Source organism: Hippocampus guttulatus, chromosome 8 (genome assembly GCF_054856545.1).
Source record: "Hippocampus guttulatus isolate MCC_2025c chromosome 8, RoL_Hgut_1.0, whole genome shotgun sequence".
NCBI classification, from domain to species: Eukaryota; Metazoa; Chordata; class Actinopteri; order Syngnathiformes; family Syngnathidae; genus Hippocampus; species Hippocampus guttulatus.
The window spans coordinates 3,408,983-3,426,736 of record NC_141268.1 but is presented as its reverse complement, the minus strand read 5'-3'; the positions used below and the strand labels follow the sequence as shown (position 1 = coordinate 3,426,736).

General features: G+C 42.8%; 1 protein-coding gene across 2 annotated transcripts in view; it reads right to left on the bottom strand.

Moving 5' to 3' along the window:
- The window catches only part of zc3h11a (zinc finger CCCH-type containing 11A), a 32,497-nt gene extending 14,770 nt beyond the window's left edge, over positions 1–17,727 (bottom strand). The window contains exons 1-9 of one of the 2 annotated variants that reach the window (XM_086117254.1): positions 15,974–17,727; positions 15,282–15,422; positions 15,082–15,201; positions 11,983–12,106; positions 11,703–11,885; positions 9,802–9,855; positions 9,543–9,713; positions 7,088–7,180; positions 3,438–3,950 (exon numbers count right to left, since the gene is read on the bottom strand). In XM_086117254.1, the coding sequence (XP_085973380.1) occupies positions 3,438–3,950; positions 7,088–7,180; positions 9,543–9,713; positions 9,802–9,855; positions 11,703–11,885; positions 11,983–12,106; positions 15,082–15,201; positions 15,282–15,335 (1,312 nt within the window). In that variant the 5' untranslated portion in view covers positions 15,336–15,422; positions 15,974–17,727. Of the gene's footprint in view, positions 1–3,437; positions 3,951–7,087; positions 7,181–7,279; positions 7,358–9,542; positions 9,714–9,801; positions 9,856–11,702; positions 11,886–11,982; positions 12,107–15,081; positions 15,202–15,281; positions 15,423–15,973 lie in introns of those variants that run through there. The other variant, XM_086117253.1, reaches the window with a different exon arrangement.
- Positions 17,728–17,754: the final 27 nt, after the last annotated feature.

Below are 17,754 nucleotides of genomic sequence, written 5' to 3'. Positions count from 1 at the left end.
ACGTGGGTCCCCCTTCTCATGGGCTCACCACCCATGGGAGGGGCCAAAGGGGTCGGGTGCAATGTGAGCTGGGCAGCAGCCAAAGGCGGGGACCCTGGCGGTCTGATCCTCGGCTGCAGAAGCTAGCTCTAGGGACGTGGAATGTCACCTCTCTTGCAGGGAAGGAGCCCGAGCTGGTGTGTGAGGTGGAGAAGTTCCGATTGGATATAGTCGGACTTGCTCCACACATAGCCTGGGTTCTGGTACCAGTTCTCTCGAGAGGGGTTGGACTCTCTTCCACTCTGGAGTTGCGCACGGTGAGAGGCGCAGAGCAGGTGTGGGCATACTCATTGCCCCCCGGCTCAGTGCCTGTACATTGGCGTTCACACCGGTAGACGAGACGCCTTCGGGTGGGGTGGGGGGAGGGGGGGGGGGGGTTCTGACCGTTGTTTGTGCATATGCACCAAACAGCAGCTCAGCGTACCCACCCTTTTTGGAGTCCTTGGAGGGTGTGCTGGAGAGTACTCCAGCTGGGGACTCCCTTGTTCTGCTGGGGGACAATGCTCACGTGGGCAATGACAGCCAACCTGGAAGGGCGTGATTGGGAGGAACGGCCCCCGCGATCAGAACTCGAGTGGTGTTTTGTTGTTGGACTTCTGTGCTCGTCACGGATTGTCCATAACGAACACCTTGTTCAAACATAAGGGTGTCCATATGTGCACTTGGCACCAGGACACCCTAGGCCGAAGTTCGATGATTGACTTTGTGGTTGTATCATCGGATTTGCGGCCACATGTTTTGGACACTCGGGTGAAGAGAGGGGCGGAGCTGTCAACTGATCACCACCTGGTGGTGAATAGGCTCCGATGGTGGGGGAAGATGCCGGTTCGCCCTGGCAGACCCAAACGTATTGTGAGGGTTTGTTGGGAGCGTCTGGCGGAATCCCCTGTCAGAAAGAGTTTCTACTCCCACCTCCGGCAGCGCTTTTCCCATGTCCCGGGGGAGGCGGGGGACATCGAGTCCGAATGGACCATGTTCCGTGCCTCTATTGTTGAGGCGGCCAATCTGAGTTGTGGCCGAAAGGTGGTTGGTGCCTGTCGTGGCGGCAACCCCTGTACTCGCTGGTGGATACCAGCAGTAAGGGATGCCGTCAAGCTGAAGAAGGAGTCCAATCAGGCCTTTATGGCCTGTGGGACCCCAGAGGCAGCTGACGGGCATCAACTGGCTAAGCGGAACGCAGCTTCGGTGGTCGCCGAGGCAAAAACCCGGGCGTGGGAAAAGTTCGGTGAGGCCATGGAAGCCAACTTCTGGACGGCTTCGAGGAAATTCTGGTCCATCATCCGACGTCTCAGGAGGGGAAACAGTGCACTACTAACACTGTGTACAGTGGGGATGGGGCGCTGCTGACTTCGACTCGGGACGTTGTGAACCAGTGGGCAGAGTACTTCAAAGACCTCCTCAACTCCACCAACACGCCTTCCTCGGAGGAAGCAGAGTCTGAGGATCCTGAGGTGGGCTCTCCTATCTCTGTGGTTGAAGTCACCGATGTGGTTAAAAAGCTCATTGGTGGCAAGGCCCCAGAGGTGGATGAGATCCGCCCGGAGTTCCTCAAGGCTCTGGATGCTGTGGGGCTGTCCTGGTTGACACGCCTCTGCAGCATCGCGTGGTCATCGGGGAGAGTGCCTCTGGATTGGCAGACCGGGGTGGTGGTCCCTCTTTTTAAAAAGGGGGACCGGAGGGTGTGTTCCAACTACAGAGGGATCACACTCCTCAGCCTCCCTGGTAAGGTCTTTTCAGGGGTGCTGGAGAGGAGGGTCCGTCGGGAAGTCGAGCCTCAGATTGAGGAGGAGCAGTGTGGTTTTCGTCCCGGCCGTGGAACAGTGGACCAGCTCTACACCCTTAGCAGGGTCCTCCAGGGTATGTGGGAACTTGCCCAACCAGTCTACATGTGTTTTGTGGACTTGGAGAAGGCATTTGACCGTGTCCCTCGGGGGATTCTGTGAGGGGTGCTTCAGGAGTATGGGGTACCGAGCCCCCTGATACGGGCTGTTCGGTCCCTATACTGCTGATGTCAGAGTTTGGTTCGCATTGCCGGCAATAAGTCGGAATCGTTTCCAGTGAGGGTTGGACTCCGCCAACGCTGCCCTTTGTCGCAGATTCTGTTCATCACCTTTATGGACAGAATTTCTAGGCGCAGCCGAAGCGTTGAGGGGGTCCGTTTTGGGGGCCTCAGTATTGCATCTCTGCTTTTTGCAGATGATGTGGTACTGTTGGCTCCTTAAAGCAGGGCTCTTCAACTCTCACTGGAGCGTTTCGCAGCCGAGTGTGAAGCGGTTGCGATGAGGATCAGCACCTCCAAATCTGAAACCATGATCCTCAGTCGGAAAAGGATGGAGTGCCCTCTCCGGGTCGGGGAGGAGATCTTGCCCCAAGTGGAGGAGTTTAAGTATCTTGGGGTCTTGTTCACAAGTGAGGGCAGGAGGGACCGAGAGATCGACAGGCGGATCGGTGCAGCGTCTGCTGTGATGCGGACGTTGTATCGGTCTGTCGTGGTAAAGAAGGGAGCTGAGCCAAAGGGCAAAGCTCTCAATTTACCTACGTTCCAACCCTCATCTATGGTTACAAGCTATGGGTCGTGACCGAAAGAACGAGATCCCGGATACAAGCGGCCGAAATTAGTTTTCTCCGCAGGTGTCTCTCCCTTAGAGATAAGGTGAGAAGCTCGGTCATCCGGGAGGGGCTCAGAGTAGAGCCGCTTCTCCTTCACATCGAGAGGAGCCAGATGAGGTGGCTCGGGCATCTAATTAGAATGCCTCCTGGACGCCTCCCTTGTGAGGTTGTTCCGAGCATGTCCCACTGGCAGGAGACCCAGAGGACGACCCAGGACACACTGGAGAGATTATGTCACCCAGCTGGCATGGGAATGCCTCAGGATCCCCCGTGGAGAGCTGGAAGAAGTAGCTAGGGAGAGGGAAGTCTGGGCTTCCCTGCTAAAGCTGTTGCCCCCGCGGCCCGGCCCCGGATAAGCGGTAGATGATGGATGGATGGATGGATGGATGGATGGATGGATGTCTCTGTGTGATATTAAAATTGGTTTGAAGACCTGAAATCTTGGTGTTTGATAAGAATGCAAAGAACACCAAAATCAGGAAGGGGGCAAACCCTTTTTCACGGCACCGTACATTGGGAGGCCAGCAACCAGTCACAGTCACATTCATATTTAAAATGTGAGGTCTTCAATTCGCCTAATAAACATGTTTTTGGAGTGTGGGTGGAAGCCCAAGTAGAAAAAGAATGCCCACACCGGAAGGCTGGGTTCAAAATCCCAACCTTAGAACTCTGAGGTGGAGCTCCTAACCACGAGTCCACCAAGCCGCCTTTAAATATTAGGTAGGCTGTATGAAAACTAAAATGACTACTCGTGTTTATTGTGTCGTCGACATTGTAAAATCTCTTACCGTGAGAGGTCAGTTTATCATTTTGCTGCAATCGTGGCTTCTTAGCACCATTCTCTTCTGTGTTTGGACTCTTGACTTCATCAGACTGAATTCGGGCTGCCTTCTCCTTGAGGATTTCCTCCAAGGTCTTCACTCTAACCTCCCCTACTTTTGGGGAATCAGGGAATGGCACCACTGGATCTGGCTGATATTTGCCAGGGACTTTGTCAGCTGTTGGTTTGAAATTCTTATGACTGAGGTTCTGCTCCTGTTGATCCTCTTTTCTTTTCTTTGCGTGGAGTATTTCGTTGGGGGGTTTGTTGTGGTCAATAGAGTGATCCTTGGTATAACTTGTTCGCTTTACAGCCTTGGGTTTCTGGATGGGTGACGTCTTTGTGACAGTGTTTTCTGTATTCATAGGAGGAAGACAGTCCTTCTGGCTATGAAACCTGGCTGCTTTTTCCATTCTTATTTCCTCCAGAGTTTTGATGCGAATTTGCTTGGGTGTGCTCTTTGATACTGTGCTGCCCTCTTCTGTTGACAAAACAAACATAATGAAGCATTATTTAAGAAGGAAAACCACAATCGACTCGGCCTTCAAGGGTAATCAACCTTATCAGCATTAAAGGCCCCAAAATTCACGCCCCTCAAAAGATGACCACACTACCACAACACAAACTTAGATGGCTAGCATACAATGTCTGGACAAAATATTAGAGGCATCGGGAGTAGAGGATTGATTAGCTCATCATGACATCAAAATATTGGGAAACACACTCAGCATTATTCAATACAGATGTACACCAGTGAAAAGCAAAATGACAAAAATAAACATCCATCCATCCTTATTCTATATCGGCGCAATGATCGACCATTCTTTCTACCTTTAGCCACAATGCAACATGGGATTCTAGTTCATGTAAGCTATTTTAAATTAAGAAGAATAACTTTTCAGTAGTGACAAGTGGAAATTTCAAATTAAATAAGAACGGTGTTTTGAGAATGAGTCTGAGCTCAAATTTTAAAACAGAGAAGTCGCACCTTAGTAAGTTGGAGGACCAGAAAGTGCCATGTGTACAAGAAAATGTGTATTTTTGTACATATTTGCAGCAGTACAATTCTTTAAATGTGGGGTTCCTCAAGGCTCAATTTTAGGCCCAATACTTTTTCATCTTTACATGCTTCCCCTTGGGGAAGCTTCCACAGCTACGCTGATGATAAACAACTGTAAATTGCCGTGCCTCTCGACAACACAGGGCCTATTGATACTCTTTTAAATTGTATTTCAGATATTAAGTCATGGATGGCAGGGAATTTCCTACAGCTCAATCAGAACTAGTTGGAAGGGGAAAAAGCCAAGTTGTGTGTTTGCTTTAGTCCAATGTGAAGTTACACCCAAATGAGTCAAGGATGATACAATACACAAATCATTGCCTTTTCGTTTAGCGGCATCAAAATGCATATTGTAATTTCGAGAATAACATGCATTACCCCCCCCCCACCCATACAAAATCAAGGGGAGTAATATATACAAGAACTCATAAAATTACGAGAATTTGTCACATTGTACAGACATTTACTGGTAACCAGGGGGTCTGAGAAAGATGTACTTTCATTCCAATATTACATGTACGCTTGTGGATGGATATTCTCATTCATCCAGGTAATTTCTTTCAGAGCGCATTGGATCGATCACAACTGGACTGCTCTGGGTGTCTAAGAAGACGTTTCACCTCTCACCTGAGAAGGCTTATCAGTTCATGCAACAAGACTTGGTTGTGACTGACCAGCCTGAATTGGAAAACCCAAGTATTTATACGCCAAGATGGAACCACGCTCCACCACCCAAATGGTTTCATTCTTTTAAAATGGAAAAAGACCATTGTTAAGAGGCCTTGCAAGGAGGTTGTAAAAAGGTATTCAAGCTACCTCTTCAGTCCGTGGGTATGGGTGAAATTATTGAGTCTCTTAAGGCCTTCTCCTCAAGTTCATATCCCACTGAGGGGCAACCGTTTGCAAAAGTAGCGAATGTTGCGGTCTCGTCAGGGTTCGTCAGGCTCCGTTCAAGGTGATAAACATTCGAGACGTTCGCCAGGTTTGACTACTTTTCTTGTTGCAACAAAAACCCTTAAAACTGTTGGCGAGCATCTGGAAAATGTTTGGCGAAAATTTGCAGTCTTCAACAAGCCCTGACATAACCCAAAATTGCTTCTTTCGCCCTTCTGTGGGACACAGGCTTTACTGAGCGGGGAAGATTTGCAAGTGTGTGCAACACGTAGCAAATGTTTTTTCATCAGGGTAGGGCCCATTTGAGGTTCCAAAGGGTTGCAAAAGGTTAAAAGGTGTTCCCAAACAGTTTTTAATCGCTGCGGTTTTTGTTGCCTTTTTTTAACATGTTCAAAATTTCTTTGCGACCAAAAATAAATAAATAAATAAAATTAAACACCGAAGACAAAAACGGTTTGCAATCTTTTGCAAACTACTGGGGACGCTGAGGAAAAATTAAAATTTGCTACATGCGCACACACTCTCAAGCAGTCGTGTCTCAGTGAGATGTGGGCTGGTTGAAGACTTTAAGGCCGTAGCCCACTGAGCCACGAAGCTAGGTGAGTGTTTGCACACGACCCGAATGTTGATACCTCACTTGGGTTCCTTCAATGTCGCAAATACTTTCGCCAGAAGTTCGCCAACAGTTTTAAACGTTGCAAACAGTTTTTCTTTGCGACAAGTAAAAATGTTTGCAAGCTTTTGCAATTGTTTGCTACCTTTCAGCAAGCCTGACAAATAAGAACAACATTCGCTATGTGCAAAAACAGTCGCGGCTCAGCCAAAGGATGGCTTTGGAATACTTGCTATGATTGTATTATTGTCTATGTTTTATGTTGTGTTCTGTTGTATAATTATTTTATGTTAAATGTTCTGTTAAGTTCTTTGTTACAGCTGCAAGTGTTGCAAAAGTGCTATATAAAATTGCATTGTATTGTATGCGGAGGTATAGGTAATGTCATAAGCAACCTCTGATTAGAAATTGTCTTTCTACCTTCGCAGAGAAGGCTTCTCTGACTTCTATTTCAAGAATATGTACATTTTTGTCCCTTTGAGGTGCCAGTTGAAGCCTGAGTCTGGACCTGAGGAGTTGTTCCATGCGCCTGCTCAGTGGTTGCTTGGTATATTTATATATGTGCATTCCCGACTGCATATGGCAGATTTATTTTATGAGCATGTGGTGCCCGGTTTTTGGGGTGTATCAACCTTTATCTCAGGGTGTAACCAGGTTTGAAGTGTACTGGTCTGTTAAATTGACTGAAAATGCTTTTGAGTTTTCTGTGGCATTTGTCAAACAGATCACAATTATCTACTGAGTATTCTTGCTCATTTTCAACCTGTTTGAACAATGTGAATCATGATTTATTTATTTACTGTCCGTTAGAATCTATGTTACAGGAGTAACAAGGTAGTGTTTAGTGATTTCCGTAACAAATTACGGCCAATTCGTCAAAGCTGGCAGGCATTTCTGTAGCAAATTGGAGGGCCATATAATCCATGACCAGAAAAAAAAAGTCAGCTTTTAAAGGCCAATTTTCGAGGTGCATGTTATTCTTGAGAAATTACGGTAACATAGCAAAGGTAAGTTTGTTTAGGACCTACTTCAAATGTGTAACAGTACTTACCTTTCTGACAGGGTGTTTGTTCTTCTTTCACAAATCTACCTAAACGCTTTGCCAGGCTGTTTGTCACAGGAACAACCTCCCCATATTTTATACCTACACATGGGATAAATTGTTAAGTTATTTATGACAGGTCATTAGATTCTGTGAGTACAATGATCAAGTTGATAAAATGTAGCAAAACTTCATTCTTACAGGTGTTGCCCCAACGCCTCTCAAGCCTATCAGCAATGCTAACTCTTGATCTCAAAGTTTCTTCAAAGACAATTTTGTCTGGGATTGAGAAAAATGAAAATAACTTTAATTGATGCAACTGTGTTTCTATTTTACCACCTAGCTAATGAAAATAAATGTCTATGCTCTGACAAGATAACCAAGTCTTATTTTTTCATGGTTTAAATTCAGTGCTCCGATAAAGAACGTGTCCACCCAAATAACATGAAACTGACAAAAGTGATAGCAAATGTAGTGAAAATGACTTAATGAAAATCTGTCATTGCTTTGCGGTCCAAAGAAATTACAAAATGATTAAAATTAATAAAAAACAAACAGGCCTGGGCAAAAATGATGGTACCCTCGATATACAGTCAAACCTTGGTTTTCGAACATCTCTGTTCTCGACCAAATCGGTTTTCGACCAAAAATTTCGAGTTTTTTTTATCAATGGCTTTAAATGACCCGTGGAAACGCAATATTGTCCCCGTGCATAACCACAGGAGTGAACACACTTTTTAGAAGCGCTGTGACATCTCAAATGCTGCATATTGTAAATTAAACGCATGCATCACATACAACGTGAATCATCCAACTCATACCTAAAACATAAAAGATTTGTACTACCCCAGCCATGTCGTCACCTCTGCGTCCCGCGTCCTAGACGCATAATTTTCCCGCGGGACGCACAGTTCCAAATAATGTGCGTTTTTGAGACGCAAGGAAATTTCTCAGTCGAAACAAACAAAAAAAAAAAACTACGGCAGGCCTGAGGATTTCACGGTAACGATCGTTACCGGTCGCGTGTCGTTTCCGTGGTGTCATTTTGACGGTACCGAAAAATCGTTTAACCATAAAAGTCACCGCACATGAGTTAACTGTACGCTATCGAGTCTCTTCTGTGTGATCAACGCGATTTCACTGTGTCTGTATGGGTGTTTGTGGTGTGGTGTGTGAGTGTGTTTCTTCTAATTTACTTTCGTTTTGTTTTGTTTTCGCTGTTGGGGGGACGGAACAGATAACACAATGTGCGCATGCGTTTGCTATTTTAGTCCGAAAACTGAGGAATCGCGCGAATGAAAGTTTGAGATGGCGGCGAAAAAAACTCACAAAGGTCTACTAATTACGACATTTTTAATAAATGGGAATGCCAGTCTAATTTTGTGTATGAATCGTCCGAAGGGCGTATCACTAAACTCACTTGTGACGTATGCACAGAACACGAGAGCGAGATACGACGAGAGGCACGATTACGAGGCAAGTTGGTCATTAGATCTATAGGCTAATGGCTATGAAAAATATTATGAAACAGAATTGGTTATTGTATAATTTACTGGTTGTAGCATGGTAACTTTAGGGAAAAAAACATTTGTCAAAAGGTGTAGTAATGCTAATGTTAACTGTTGGTAGAACTCATGATGATTTCGTCAAATTGATAGTAGATTACACATGCATCGTCTTGGGTAGAGGATGTCAAGCCACATCAATACTGACGAGTAAATTAATCTTTGTAGTGTGAGATTGGAAAAAACACTCTGATTTTGTGGTATGGTGTATTCATGATGCCATATGACTACACCATATTTTGATCCATTTATTTTTTTGAATAAACCTGGAGTACACTACAATACATTGTTCATGGATAGTTTTCAAACATTTACCCTTGAAACATTATACTTTTGAGTTTCAGAATTCTTGATTATGAGTATCAGTCAAAATAGAAAAAAGGGTTCCCATGATGAATGTTTACGGAACCCAAAATTTGTTACCGTGGTTTCCCATTGGGTAATCCGACGGAACTGAAAAACGGTTACTGTGAATTTCTGAAATCCTCAGGCCTGCTACAGAATTATTAAAAAAATTTCAGCATTTGTTTATAATTGTCTGTATATGTTGTTGTTTGTGTTATTATCATATGTAATTGAATAAGTAGACCATTTCAGAATTCAAAATTTGGGACTCTCTAAATGCATAATGGGACTCATACTTTTCTGATCAGCGAGTCCCTGGGACTCGCTGGGAGTAAATTGTAAGATTATCACAGCTAACCTCGATAATAGAGTTCCAACTCACAAACACTAACTTAATCTCAAAGAATCGTGAATATTTTTTTGTCGGGGTGTTTAATCAGTTTTGATTTAAAAGATGAGTGCATCCAATTAAACTAAATTGTTCCACTGTAAATTATATTGATATACAGAACGAATCATCTTTTAATAGAGACATACACATCACATACTCTTACCTTCATTAGATGTATTGAAGGGTAGTCGGATGGCTGAAATTATGTTTTCTTTCTCGCCGTTTACCGATATATTCGCACTCTGATTTGGAATAGCTCTATTCATGCCCGCTTTTAGGGCCCTCCTCAGCCGGATCTCCTCCAGGGTGCTCACTCCAAAGTTGTGTGATTCATCTGTCAAGAAACATTTTCAATTCGTGCCCATAAACACTGGAGACAATTTCAGTATTTGTTTTTAATTTGTGTCTCTAGTTGAACTCACCAGGCCTGCATCTTTTTCTTGGGGAGGGGCCGTCTCCTTCCTCAGAGAATTGGTCTGGTAGCAGAAATACAAAAATGTTATAATAGGGGAAAACACACTGCAAGATAGTAATTCATCATTAGGGTTGGGGGGTGGAATGTCTTTGGGATAGCAAACAATCATCGAACCTTATCCCAAAACAGCATGCACATCACCTCCTGAAGAGGAGACTGAATGGAGAAACTCTCAGAAACAAATCAATGAAAAAGGCTACAGTAAAGCCCTAGAAAAGAATTTTAAATCAAGAACAGTCTGGTGAAATCAATGCGTCGGAGGCTTGATGCATTTACTGCAAGTAAGAGTTATGCCACCAAATATTAATTCTTTTATACCTCATGATGTATAAATATGTCAAAAAAAGCCACTTACTACTGTCTACGCCACTTAAATGTCACCCCCACCCCATTTATTTATTTGTTTTTTGCGTCGTAGACTGCAGAAGGGTCTGATACCAAGGATCAGGCTTGTCTGCACTGTGAATATTTTAAAATCTGTCCAGCAGGTGTCAATGGGTAGTGGGGGTGGAAGGGAGGGGGGCATGGGCAGGGTTGTGGAGTAGCATAGAGTCGGGTGGAATAGCATGAAGTTAGTACGGAGTGCATTCGAACCAGTACCGATGGAGAAATCAAAATAATTAACCCATGAGGAATGCTTTTGGAGGATAAAATCGTTGATCATGACAAGGGAAATGGAGCTGCTGAAAGCAGCAGGACATTTTTTTTCCACGCAAAAGCAACAAGCAGCCATTAATAGAGGCTCCGTGTACACAAACATCGTCTGCCTCATGCAAAAGCCACACCACAGCAAAGGTGCCTTCGCAAAGGCTAGCGATGTGAAACCAGAACGCGTGTGCCCTGGTATCAGGGCAATTGCTTCATTTTGTATCACCCAAAAAAAAAAAAAAAAACCCTGCATAAATTGGTGAACGGGACACACGCATGCATGTTCACAAAATTGCAAATTTGCATTAAACATACACATCCACACACTCGCTGAAATCAAGTGTTTCATTTCTGTTCATAGTTCATCAGTTCAATAGAGCCCAGAAAAATGGTGCCAGGCTTGAAATGCTTGTTTTTTTGAAAAAGGTCTTTTTCTCCATTTTTTCCCAATGAGAAAACAGAAATCTGATGAAATTTAGCTATTTTAATGCCAACTGACAATGAACAGCTGAACGAAGAGTGAGTCTCCTCTTTCTTTTGGTAGGCTGCACGTTCATATCGCAATAGAATACCGGTACTATAATCTGTGGGCCTAGCAAATCAGTCAAACCCCAATAAAACAGCTGAGATTTGAGGGGCTTGCTCCAGTAAAAACGCGTGGGAATTAATTAAATATTGCTTTTCAGTTAATTTATTAATGTATGTGCCAATGCGTTTGCTCACATGAAAAGTGAGTGGCTTCAACAAAATGTGTTCTGTTCTGAGTGGTTTAACACATCTAGATGTAAAAATCATGAAAGCTGGACTTCTGAAATGTTTTCTCATATTCAGCTTTTGATCTTAATCCATCAGTATAGAAAAAGAACAAAGTGAATGTGAACATTCCTCTTTCTGCCATGTACACTTGTACATAAAAGTTGAGCTCTGCATTTGACCCATCACAGCGAACACGCACTATTAGTGGCATCCTCTGGAGAAGGGGGCTGCTGCATAAGCGCCCAGGGAGCAGTTTGGGGTCTTGTGCAAGGAGTCTGCAGTCATGTGCCCGGGGATGGTCTTGATGGTAGGTGGTAGGTAAGAACTTAACCTCTTGGCCACGGCTGCCCAAAAGGAATTGACCCAGCCGTTCCAATTCTTTTCGCACAGGCTATAGATGTAATGAACTCAAACTATACTGAAACACGCTTGAAAAAAACTCACCGTCTTCATCCTCATCATCATCAGCTGGATTAATCACCACAGGTGGATGGGTAGGGCTTGGAACTGGTTCTTGGGTTTCTGTCTTCATGACTCCTCTCAACTGAGGATTAGTTGCAGTGGGGAGAGGAGTGGCTGGCAGCGGTGGTGGCTCTTCATGCTGCTCTTCCTCATTCTCGATTTGACCTGGGATAATGTTATTTGACATTTTAGCTGAACTTCACAGGTTGGGTTGAAATGCTCTTACACTTGCTAATGTAAAAGTATCTGGGAATACACTCACTTGTGTCCGGTGGGATAAGAATGCCATCAACATAACGTGGCCTTTCATGGAAAAAGGCACAGTGGGGTTTCTGGCAGCCGGCTGGATGGGTCTCCCAATAACATGGTATTTCCTTCCGATTTTTCTGTATTAACGTAAGAGTTTACCACCATACAATAATATTAGAAGTATGGTCTGATTATATTCCTACGATGTCAATACATTTCAGTCTTTTTCAATCATGCAGATAAAATGGGCTTGTCTGAAAATGCTGAAGATTGATTAAAATAATAACAATAAGAAGAAGAATACAATAGAACTCACTCTGAAAAACTCTTCACAACACAAATAATTGTGGAAAGGATGTTGGTCTACTCAAATGTAGGCAGAAAAACATTTCTCCACCATATCTTTAGGGTTCATTTCTTAACAAAATAGTGGTTACCCAAAATAATCAAAATGCTTCAGAAACTAAAAAGGTAGGCTCAGAATGAACTACGTCATATCCGACCGACTAGTCATCCTTTTATTGTTGCTAGATGTTATTTGAAAAAAAATAAAAATACATGTCAACAACAATTTCCTTTGATCAAATGTTTGGCTCGCCCGATTCACTCCACTGTCTTATACAAGAGAGTACTTTGACAGACAACTTCATTTTGGAAAAAAACAAAAAAAACAGGAGCTGGGACATAAATCCCATCTTTGCAAAGATAATTATGCTTAGCTTTGATTACAATGTCAATGAGGAAGTGCTGTGCGATATGGGCAAAATTTTACAATCCCGATATAGGCAGGGCTCCAGACTAACTTTTTGCACTGGTTGCAAGAGTGCGTCCAACTTTTTTTCCTGCACAATGAACACACACGCATTTTGAAATAAAAGCAGGACCCTAAACATAACCTCATGCGCATTTGTCACTGCACGGTGAACATTCTACTCTTTTTGTCAAGTTCAAAATAAGCCTGCAAATAAAGATCATGTGAAATTCAAGTCTCTTGCATTTTCATTCTGCTGATTGTAATGTTTTCAAGATTGAGAAAGGCCAAAATAGAAAGCATGATTTAAATCTCAATGCATCGTCCAGCTCTAATGTATGCGCTGTGCGACTGTTGGTGGCCGGGATTGCCAAATAATGGCCCTTTCCGCCTCTTTGAGGCTTGTTTACTGTGTGATTAGCCGGGTTTTCTCCTTGTAGATTAGTAAGAGTAAACCTGGCACTCTTGTACCCCTTTCCCACTGAAACTAGCGGGTAGTAGTGATACGTGGCGACACGCAACCAATTGGCATACAGTATTGTCCCTTTCCCATTGACCAACAGGAGATTCTGTGCCCCCCGCCCCAACCACTTTGCGTCTGGTTACGTCACCACACTGTGATTGCGAAGATGATAGTGCGAGAAATTTCTTGGTGGTAAACAAAGCAACATGGAAGCGAGTGTTAGTTATTTTATCATGCTTTTTACCGTCCTCAAAATGGTCAAAAAGTAGCGGAGGATCAACTCTTTGCTACTACTGAGACAACGTAGACCAGTGGTCGCGGGACCAGTACCGGGCCGCACAGAAAGAACTTGCCTTAATTCCGTTTTATTTATTTCGGAATACGAAAGATGTTTTATTTTGAAAAATTAACAGATTCTCCGTTACATCCGTCTGTGTCACGCTTGACACACGTCAAGCCACGCTTCTCCGTCACGTGACCAATTATGCTAAAAACAAAACGCCGGAGCTCGCAAAATGAGTAAAAAAACTGCTGGAGATCGCAAATGACGGCGGCCTTAAAAGTACGTTCGAGACAACTGGATTAAAGTTATGGCTGAATATTGTGAGATCACCACAATAGCACTGTTGCTATTTCCGACATTCTACCTGTGTGAGGCGGGGGTTTTCTGCAGCAACGGCGACTAAAACAAATTTACAAAGTAGACTGGACATAAACCACACACTTGAGGTGTCATTGTCTCCTATTACCCCGAGATGACCGTCTGGTTGCAGAAAATCAAGCTCGGGGCTGTGATGAGTCGTCATTTTCATGCACCTTGAATTTGCGTTGTATCGTATTTTGAAGGCATTAAACATTACCATAGCGATCAGATTGTTGCGGCCGGATTAGACGCTCCTTGTGTTTATTATTATATTTCGAAAACACCACAGTTTTCATGCAGCTCATACCATATTATTTTGTTGTATTATTTCCACCACACTTTAAATGCCGGTCCCTGAAAATATTGTCTGACATAAACCGGTCCGTGGGGCAAAAAAGGTTGGGGACGCCTGACGTAGACCACGTGAATTTTTGGCTGAAATTGCGGGGGGCGTGCTATATACGAGGCCAATGGCGCGCAATGTTATGACGCATCACGTAACGCCCTATGTCATTACGTAATTACCGGGAAGTCCCGTGTTAGGCTTTCAAACTGCAAGCGGAGGCGATCTGAGGCGATCACAACCCGCCTCCCATGGCATGCTGGTGGACACGGATCGACACTGGCCAGTGAGCCTTTCCCACTGCCCAAAAAAGCGTGTTTACCCGTGGTTTTGCGGCAGTGGGAAAGGGGTATTGGACAAAAATTAACTGCCATTCAAAAAGATCACTGGCCCCAGAATGAGCTTGTTCAGAAACGTTCACGAAGCCACAATACACAAAGTTCAGTTCACATTCACTCAAAATATGAACGAGTTAATGAACTTTTATTCATTAACCATGTTTAGGTTTAGGTATTAGACTTGTACGTGCCAACCATTCCCGATACGAACAGCGGAAAGCAGAGAAGTTGGGCGACTGTTCAGTATAGATGTGCAGTTTTTGGGTGTGCATATGTGTTAAATTCATCACATTCATTTAGGAAATGTGTACGCGCCATCCAATGGTGCTAATGTTAGATGATGGATTTTTTCTAATGTCCAGAAAGATCAGCGTTTTGCACATTATGAGTTGCTGTTCAGTGATCTCTGTCACAAAATACGGATTATCCGTCACATTTGGCAGCTCCCTGTTTCTAATAGACCTTCATGGAGATAAGGTGGTCAAAACATCTCTCGATATGATATTGTACAGACATGCAAAATGTGCACTCATCACCGCTTCATTAATTTTATTGTTTTTAAAGTGCTTCTTACTGTGATCTCCATGTGGCGAAACTTGCAGACATTGCGGAAGCAACGTCCCTCCTGCCAGAGATTGCAGACAGTCTCATTGCCCATCGCTGCTTCACAGTGCCTGAAAGGGCAGCCGTCTCCCTTGCGGGATAAATTAGAGACAATATTATGTGACTTTAGTGTAAGAATATCAGAATACCTGAATACTGAACATTGCTTACTTTTGTGCAGGTAGAATAGTAAAAGAAGTAGCAGTCATCTCCATTGTTAGGCATTGTGAGGCTGGTTTATGTTTTGATTGGCACCAATCTGGCTATGACTTTTGAACTCAGTAGCTGCTTCTTCCAAGCCAACAGGACTCCCTGAAAACAAAGATCAGGTCATTGTACAGTCTGTAATATAATTACAGATTTTCAAGACATATGGATTGCTAAAATATGGATACGATATGATCTTGTCATAAATGAATCCTCACAATACGATGATTATCACCCATTATTGTGGGTAGTCGTAGATATTAAAAAAAATCTCACAATACTCAAAGAAAAAAGTCACAATATTGATAGAAAAGAAAAACAGAATATTGTGTTTTTGTACAAAAATAACTGGTAACAAAAAATAAGCTTGCCCAGACATTTTAGTCATGTGTTCCAATTGGTGTAAAGTATCATGGTCTGTGTAGTTCATAATGCTGTTTGGCTGAAGCAGACGAAAATGATTTTTTTTTGATGGGGTTATATTGCTTTTAATATCGTAACATGATGACGACGACAACAATATTGTGACAAAATTAATATTGCGATATCACTGTTATCGTTACATTCCTATTACTAAACAGGAAAAGGTTGACCACATAATATACTCAATGAAAACAATATTTTTGTTTGCCTTGCATTTATCTGGTGCAAATTACCTGAGGTGGGCACAGGCAGCCTCTTCCTCTTTTGCAGGTTGATGATGGTGTGTCCTTGTTTCAGTATGAAGTCCTGGAGGAACACTTGATCCATGAGATAAGAGTGAAATGGGGGTGTGGATCGCCCAGGGCACTTATCGCTGGTGGATTGCTTAACTACACTGATGGTGGATTCAAGTCCTTTTCGTGATTTTTTTTGTTTTTTTAAAGATTTTGTTTTTTTTAAAGAATTTGTGGAACATGAACAATAAAAAAACTGCATCTTAGTGGGGGGAAAGATATAAAAATGCTTAATCTCATGTTGCAAAAAGGGCACAGGTGCAGCCTGGAGGATGGCGAAAACAACTCTTCTTGGGCTGGATGAAATATTGCACACTTGGACACATTTGCATGATCAAAGAAGGGGAAACAGCCAGGTATTATCTACCAATGTTGAAAGGGGGGAAAAAAGTCTTCTGCCCAAGTATTCTCAAAGGAAGGTATGTTTTCCATTTCCAAGGATCACGGCAAAGGACCAAAGGATGGATTTAAACCTAAAAAAAATCAATCAAAAACACTCCCCACAGGACTGAAGGGGTTATTATTGCACACGTTTGCGAATTCTGACTATAGGGTATAACATCAATAAATAAATACTTGTTTTGTCTATCCCAACACTTCACTTATTGTATTATCAAATCATAACATTCATATATTTCAGGTAACTAATCCCATTCATATTGAGAGGGAAGAAATTTCTGTGCTGTATGTTTAACATACAGCACAGATGCACATTTGAAAATAAAGTTGTATCCAATCCAATCCATGTTTACCCTCTGAAATGTAGTTGACATGAACACTTTTTTGTCTGGTTTAGTTCCACTTTAAATAACATCAGAAAACATTCCAAATCAGGCATCAATTGGCATGCACAAGTCTCTTTCAATTTTCGCTCCAGAAAGCCCTTTGATAAAATGCGTCATATACTGTACAATTGCTAGTCAAGTTACAAAATCTTCTCAATCCACGATTCATGATGATCACTTACCACCACCAATGTCCAGGTTTTACTTATCCATTACTAAATAAATTTATGTTATTTCACCAATCTTCTTGGCCCCCCTTTTTGACGCAGACTCATAATTTGACATTTCTGAAATATCGTAACCTACAGTATATCCCAGGACTATGAGTCTCCCACAATGCAGTTTAGAAACGGAGAATCTCTTGAAACACACTAGAAACCGGGAACGTTTAACTAAAGGAAGATTCTTACCTAATTGTTTGGTTAAATCCAGATGGCGACTTTAACGGCCACGATGTGTATGTTGTAAAAAATAAAAATAAAAAATATATGTAACTCGCGTGAAAACGACGAAACCGAGCGTTGATGAAAAGTCGCTGTTATTTGTCGAATGTTAGCTGAAGACTAATTTTATATAATCAAAATGTTTAATCAATTGTTGCTAATTAGACACAATATCAATAACTTAATTATGAAAATGTAAAGTTCTTTCAACTTTAGCGTTGCACAATATTGGTTTGTTTGCGCTAGGAAACAGAGGCCTACTCACACATTTCTATCGACCCTTACATTCAATGTAGATATTTAAAAAATAAACCACCCAACACCAGCTATATGTCATAAAACAGATGCAGCTATCAATTTTGAATCATAGAAATCACGAGAATTACCAGTTTCTTGATTTGAAAAACGGTTTGAGATTGAAGTACTGTCGTACAATCCTTAGCTGCCGCGTTCGGCCACAAGCAAAATGGCGGCTGACCTTTTTTTTTTTTTT